We start from the raw sequence: 7,697 nt of genomic DNA, 5'->3' as shown, positions 1-7,697 counted from the left end.
ACCCCAACAAGGCATCATTGGGCTGTGACCTGACTGACAGGCTAGACTCCACCCCTTCACTTTTTTTTTATTATTAATTTATTTTTTAATTAAATAATCATTTTATTAGGGGCTCCTACAACTCATCACAATCCGTACATACGTCTTTTGTGTCCAGCACATTCGCACATATATTGACTTCATTCTCACAACACCTGCTTTCCACTTGAGCCCTTGGTGTCAGCTCATTTTACCCCCTTTCTCCCCCCTCCCCTTGATAATTTATAAATTATTATTTTATCATATCTTACCCCATCCAACATCTCCCTCACCCACTTGTCTGCTGTCCGTCCCCCAGGGAGGAGTCCATATGTAGACCTTGTCATCTGTTCCCCCTTTCTCCCTCACCTTCCCTCCACCCTCCGGCTATTGACCACTCTCTCCACTGGTCTTGGGGGGTTCATCTGTCCTGGGTTCACTGTATTTCCAGTTCCTATCTGTGCCAGGGTACATCCTCCGGTCCAGCTGGATATGTAAGGTGGAATTGGGATCATGGTAGTGGGGGGGAGGAAGCATTTAAGAACTAGAGGAAAACTGTATATTTCATCGTTGTTACTCTGCACTCTGATTGGTTCATCTCCTCATCGCAGCCCTTCTGCAAGGGGATGTCCAATTTCCCCCGATGGACCCTGGGTCCCCACTCTGCACTCCCCCTCATTCACAATGTTATGTGTTTTTTTTTTGTTTTGGTCTTTGATGCCTGATGCCTGACCCCTTCGCCTCCTTGTCATCTTACAGGCTGGTGTGCTTCTTCCTTGTGGGTTTTGTTATTTTTTAAGCTAGATGGCCGCCTGTTTGTCTTCAAGTCTTTAAGACTCCACATGCTGTATCATTTGATAGCCGGGTGCCATCTGCTTTCTTCACCACTTCTGCTAATGCACCCCCTTTGTCCTCAGCGATCGAGTAGGGGCAGGCTGGTGTGCTTGTTCCGTGTGGGTTTTGTTGTCTCTCAGCTAGATGGCTGCTTGTTTATCTTCAGGTCTTTAATCCAGCCCCCTTTTTATTCTGTATCACCTTTCTTGAAGCAGAGAGGCTGGTGGGTTCAAACTGCAGACTTCTCCGTTCTGCTCGGGGTTGAGACACGGCTCCACCCCTAGAAGCGACCGAGTTCAGAACATTCCTCTGCACAGGCTCAAGGAGGAGGACCAGCTGACTCCACCTCCGCGGGCGGAAACCCGAGAACCCGGGGCTGCGCGCGCAGCTGGCGTTTCCGCCTTCCCGGCGTGCCTCGCGTTCCCGTGGCGCCAACTCTGGGAGTACGTGCGCGTTCGCCGGGCTGCTTGGTCTGTGCCCTCGGTCCCCTCGGGCAGTCCCGGGCTAACCCCCGCCCCCGCCCGCCGACCGGGCCGGAAGTCGGCGGCGGAAGCAGCGTTCCGGCCGGGCCCCCGCCTCCGCCCCCGCCCCCGCCCGTCGCTCCGCCGCGGCCTCACTCCCCGCCGGGACCCTCGGACGCTGCGTCCCCGGCGCGGCCCCTCCGGCCTGCTCTCCCCGCTTCGGCCGCACTGTAAACCGAGGTGGGCCTCGGGCGCCACGTCCTGGGCGTTCAGAAACGTTTGCAAGCATGTCCCGGATCGAAAAGATGAGCATTATGGGCGTGCGAAGTTTTGGAATAGAGGATAAAGATAAGCAAATTATCACATTCTTCAGCCCCCTCACAATTTTGGTTGGACCCAATGGGGCAGGGAAGACGGTAAGTCCTGAGTAGCCGCCTTAAGTTCATGGGAGCGTCGCCATATCATAAGTATCAATGTCTGAAGGGGGAGTCGAGAACGCTGATGGGAGAGACTGGAGGAGTGCGACGCCCTGCTGACCACGGCGACGCGTGCCGTCGGCCTGACCTAGCATGTAACGGTGTGCTGTCTGCCTGTGGACCAGGCTTACTGGAGGATCCCACTAGACCGGGAAGAGCTCACAGCCTGAAGCGCACCTGCGTTTGTCTGCATTAGCTCTCTCCTTGCTCGATAGTACCCACTTCCTGAAAGTTGTCTCAAACAGGAATCCCTTTAAACGCTGTAAGATAAATATATGGCGCTCTAAGAAGGATTTCTAAGTCTACCACCCACTCTCAAAGGATATTAATGGGAAGCAAATGGCTTCATTTGCAACAGACATTCCTATAGTCCGGGTTAGTTTAATTGGCACACTGGTTAAAGATGCTCACACCCAGTCAGTGACCATATGAGCACAGTTTAATGACTGATTTTCGAAAGCCCCAGGACTGACTAGAAATTTGGTTGGTCTCTGGAATGAGGTGAAAGGTATGGCCGAAAGGCATTCTGGTCTAGGAGAATGATTTGAGGACAGCAGAGGGATACCTGGGTAGCACTGGGGAGAACCCAAACAAGGAGTGTTTGAAAAGCATGTAGAACTAAGTTAACGTTTAATGTTGACACTCGAATGCCACACTGTTGCCTCCTCGTATTCACAAAGAAACCCACAAATGCAGGGCCATTAGATCGATTCCAACTCACAAATGCACATTATGCACCTTGCATGATATGACTGTACTGAAGGAAAAGCAAAACTCAAACTCAGTGCCGTCAAGTTGCTGCCAATTTGTAGAGGCAATTGACTCCAACAGCACAAATTTGACGGTGCAGAACCTCAACACGAATTTTAAACTAACAGCACAGTGTGATTCTAATTGTTCTCCATGTAAGCAGTTCACCTGTTCAGTAAATTGTTTAAAAAAAAAGTGATCCCTTGAGAGTCTGTCATACAGGTCCTCGAGTTCAGTGCAGTACTGTAAACCTTGAGTCACACCTGAGGGCCCATACATAGTAGGACTAGTGATCCTGGTAGGGCGCCCAAGAAGAAGAGAGAAAAGGTAGGACATTGCAAGAAACAATTGAATTGCTAGATAAGAACGATCAATTGAGGTTTGAGGCTGAGGTTGCCTACCATTTCAAAATGGATGAGTCCAGCGTAAGGACCATTTGTAAAATAAATGTAAACAAACATTGTAAAACAAAAGGAAATTGATGAAGACTGCTGCAGCAATGCCAGTGGGCCCGAACACATTGCATGGTTTTGTGAAATAATCGCGTGTTGAAGATGCTGCTCTTGTGTGGGTACATTGTATAGGAGATATACCACCTATAAAATATGTGTTAGTCAACTGTTTATGTTATCAGTAAGGCTTCCAGTCAATAGTAGGCTCTTAGTAGTAGCCCCTGATCCCTCAAATTGTTCAAGAGTTGACAATTCATGTTTATGAGAAATGACTGAATATGCCTTGCTTCATCATTTATTTGCTGATTGTGGCCAAGTAAGCAATTTCTCTACACCTTTTTTCTTAGTGATAAATATGCGGATGAAAGTACTATCTATAGTCTAGGGATAATGTGAGAAATAGTGGATGTATATAAAAAAGTATGTATGTATGTTTGTAAGGGCCAGGTTTTACATTAGGGTAAGTGACGTGTATGTTAACCATTGTTACTAGATTTGTTTTATGGGTTCTAATTGGAAATAAAACTCAAAATTCACTGCCATCCAATCGATTCTGATTCACAGGAACCCTATTTAGGGTTCTTGAGGATGTAAATCTTGATGGGAGCCAACAGCTTCATCTTTCTCCTGTGGAGTAACTGATAAAGTATTGACACTTCCCTTATAGCCTCATTAGAAATAGAGATCCCCCCCCCCCCAAACAATAACTTTTAGAATACCTTCATCTATTAATTCAAGGAATTATTCTTTAAACACTTAAGTTATATCGTTATTGCAAGTCTTATACCATCAAATTTTATTTGATCTTTTATAATTTTCCTGGTTAACAATATTTTTATAATGAGTTACGGTAATATTTGTGAAAAACTTAACTTCTCATGATGAAGTAATACAATTTTCTCTTTCTTTAGACCATCATTGAATGTCTAAAATACATTTGTACTGGAGATTTCCCTCCTGGAACCAAAGGAAATACATTTGTTCATGATCCAAAGGTATGGAACTAGGAAAACTTTTGCAAAATGGTTTTTTTTTTTATTGTAGAAGTTATAATAGCACATGGTAGAAAACCTGGCATTGGAAAAAATACAGAGAGGTATAAAAAATCATATAAAAGTATGTGGGGGCTTCAAAAAGTCCATGGAAAAATTCCATGGTCTTTTCATTTAATTTTTCTACATACTTTTTGAACCCCACTTGTAATATTCTTAACATCTTGTGTGAGCCATTGTTGATATACATCCTCGTTTATCTTTTCTTCTATGTACTGCTTTACATAGCTGAGGTGCATGCTGTCTAATATTGTTGCCTGTCTTTTTCCCCTTCTGAACATTGGAAATCCTATGTCATTTGTTTAAAAAACCAAACTATAGTACATTCTTAATCTGGATGTTTGATAGGCAGATATTTCTTGTAGTCTTGTGCAGACTGTGTGGCAGCTACACCAGTAAGCTCACAAGCAGTATGCTTTTTGCAAAATGTCTTGTCTTGAAAATATAGCTTTACTGTGGCAGTTTACAATATGTACAACATACAAAATATATTTTAATTGATTTACAAGACAAAAAGATTAGTGATTACTTAGGGCTTAGGGGACGTGGATGGACCCCTTAGGTATGAAGGTACTCGAAATGTGACTGAAGAGGAGTTACCTTCTCCTAAAGTAGAATCAGTTGTAGTGACATAAATGCAGGAAAGCCTTTGGGAGTAAAGCCTTCAAGACCTTCATTTGCTGATGGGGCACAACACAAAATGAGAAGAAACAGCTGCAAAAATGTATTAGTAGTAGGAACCTGGAATATAAGAAGTGTGAATCTGTAAATTTGGAAGTTGTCAAAAAAGAAGTGGGATGCATAAAGATCAATATTCTAGCCGTTAATGTACTGAAATGGACTGGAATTGGTCATTTTGAGTTAGAAAATGATATGGTTTACTATGCCAGGAATGATACCATCAAGAGGAGTGGTATTCATTATCAAACAGGACATTCGAAGATCTTTCTTAAAGTTCAGTGCTGTCTACAATAGGATTATATCTGTCTCAGTACAAGGAAGTTCAATCAATAAGTGTATGCACCAACCACAAAAGCTAGTGTTAGTCTGCGTAGACAAGAGAAACAAATTCATAGACACTCCTATATGTGTAATAGAGAACTTTATATCAAAGAGTAATTGTATATTAATGAAACATCCCAGCCCAGGCCAGATCAAGTCCATACTTCTTATATTAAGCCCATATGTCCAATACCAATCTATAAATTCCTCTTCAGACACATGAAACACATACAATAATGCCGAATGTAGGAAGATCACAGGGCAGTGGGTAGAAAGTTTTGTGGATTCATTGGCTACCGTCAGCATAGCTCCATATGTCTTGTCAGCAAGAAGACGAAGAGAGTGTCTCCAGTTTCCAGGGAAGAAAACAGGAATTCCCAGAATCCTCTGTAGAAAGCCATGCCCACACAGAGGCCTCATGGGTTATGACCTGATTGACAGGCTAGACTCGACCCCTTCACAAGTTGACAGATTATATAGCTGCCACAGCTAGTAATGAAAACAATGAAGAATTTTACCAATGTCTTCAGTCTGAAATCAAACATGCAGTCAAGATGCATTGATGATTATTGGTAATTGGAATGTACAGATTGGAAACAAGAAGGAACACTAGTTGGAAAATATGATCTTGATGATAGAAACAAAGCTGGATAGAATTTTGTAAGACCAACAAATGATTCATTCAAAGCAAATATCTTTTTTCAACTACACAAATAACAACTGTACACTTGGACTTCTCCAGATAGAATACATAGAAATCAGATTGACTACATCTATAGGAAGAAACAATAAAGAAGCTCAATATCAGCAGCTAAAACCAGGCCACGGGGTTGACTGTGGAGCAGACCATCAATTGCTCCTATGTAAGTTCTTCTTGAAGTTAAAGAAAATTCAAACGTGTCCACGTGAGCCAAAATACATCCTTGAGTCTATTCCACCTGAATTTAGAGACCATCAAAAACAGATTTGCTGCTTTGAACACTAATGACAGAAGGAAGACCTGATGAGCCATGGAAAGATATCAAGAGTATCATTCATGAAGAAAGCAAAAGGTTATGAAAAAGAGGAAAGAATCAAAGTGGATGTCAAAAAAGACTCTGAAACTGGCTCTTAATTATAAAATAACTAAGGCAAATGGACGAAATAATGGAGTCAGAGAGCTGAACAGAAAATTTCAATGATCAGCTCAAGAAGACAGCAAAATATAGTGAAATGTACAAAGACCTAGAGTTAGAAACCCAGAAGGGAAGAACAAGCACAGTGTATTTTAAAATGAAAGAACTCAAGAAAAAATTCAAGCCTCAAGTTGCTATATTGCCACTATGGGCAAAATATTGAATGATGCAAGAGACATCCAAAGAAGATGGTGGGGGGCGAGCTCAGTCACTGCACCAAAAAAGAACGAGTTGACAGTCCACCATTTCAGAAGGTGCATATGAACAAGGACCAGTGGTGCCGAAGGAAGAAATTCAAGCTGCCTTGAAAGCACTAGCCAAAAACAGGACTGGAAGCACTTGCTGATGAAGATCAAGGATTGTAGGCTTCAGTGTTGATTACACCTCAGTGTAAAGCAAACCAAATCCTTCTAACTGGAACAATAGGTAACAGCTTGACAAATGAAGAAAAGATTGAAGTTGTCAAGGATTTGTCTTATTTGGATTCGCATTTAATGCTCATAGGAGCAGCTATCAAGATCAAGTGACATACTGCATTGAGTAAATGTGGTGTACAAGACTTCTGTAGGGTATTAAAAAGCAGGGAGGTTACTTAGAAGACTAAGGGGTGCCTGACTCAGCTGTGGTATTTTCTGTGGCCTCATATGCATGTGAAATTTGGACATAAGTAAGGAAGACCAAAGAAGAATTGATGCATTTGAACTCTAGTGCTGGAGAATACTGAAAGTACCATGGACTGCTAAAAGAACAAAAAATCTCTCTTAGAGGAAATTTGGCTGGAGTGCTTCCTAGAGGCAAGGATGGCACAACTTCCTCTTACATACTTTGAACTTGTTAGCCCAGTGTCTGGAGAAGGACATGATGCTTGGTAAAGTAGAGGGGCAGTGAAAAAGAGGAAGGCCCTCAATAAGACGGATTGACACTGGCTTCAGCAACGGGCTCCAACATGGGAACAATTTGTAAGGATGGTGCAGGACACTGTAGTGTTTCATTCTGTTGTTCATAGGGTTGATGTAGGTCGGAACCGATTTGATGGCACTTAAAAACAACAAAGATAAAGAGAAAATTCCCAAAATAAAATGAAAGATATTTACAAACCAGAAATAAATCGAGAGACTTTCCAGCAGTATCTAAAATAATTAAATACCTAGGAATAATGAATTAATAGGAAAGTGTTATATATTGAAATTATAAAATACTGTCAGACAGTGTAAGGTATAACAAAATAATAATTTATAAATTATCAAGGGTTCATGAGGGAGGGAGGGAGGGGGAGGGAGGGGAAAAATGAGGACCTGATGCCAGGGGCTTAAGTGGAGAGCAAATGTTTTGATTATGATGAAGGCAACAAATGTACAATGTGCTTTACACAATTGATGTATGTATGGATTGTGATAAGAATTGTATGAGCCCCCAATAAAATGATTTAAAAATATATTGTTGAACTTAAAGAAGACCCAAATTATTGGAGAAACAT

At 42.1% G+C, this 7,697-nt stretch overlaps 1 protein-coding gene across 1 annotated transcript in view; it reads left to right on the top strand.

Moving 5' to 3' along the window:
• Positions 1-1,528: 1,528 nt before the first annotated feature.
• RAD50 (RAD50 double strand break repair protein) overlaps positions 1,529-7,697 on the top strand; it is a 77,888-nt gene continuing 71,719 nt past the window's right edge. The window contains exons 1-2 of the mRNA XM_013004547.2: positions 1,529-1,729; positions 3,903-3,986. Coding sequence (XP_012860001.1) covers positions 1,601-1,729; positions 3,903-3,986 — 213 coding nt within the window. The 5' untranslated portion in view covers positions 1,529-1,600. The remainder of the gene's footprint in view (positions 1,730-3,902; positions 3,987-7,697) is intronic.

Source organism: Echinops telfairi, unplaced genomic scaffold (genome assembly GCF_000313985.2).
Source record: "Echinops telfairi isolate 266 unplaced genomic scaffold, ASM31398v2 ScPeMD7_7469;HRSCAF=8507_1, whole genome shotgun sequence".
Taxonomy (NCBI): Eukaryota; Metazoa; Chordata; class Mammalia; order Afrosoricida; family Tenrecidae; genus Echinops; species Echinops telfairi.
The sequence above is the reverse complement of the archived record's forward strand: the minus strand, read 5'-3'. Positions and strand labels throughout refer to the sequence as shown.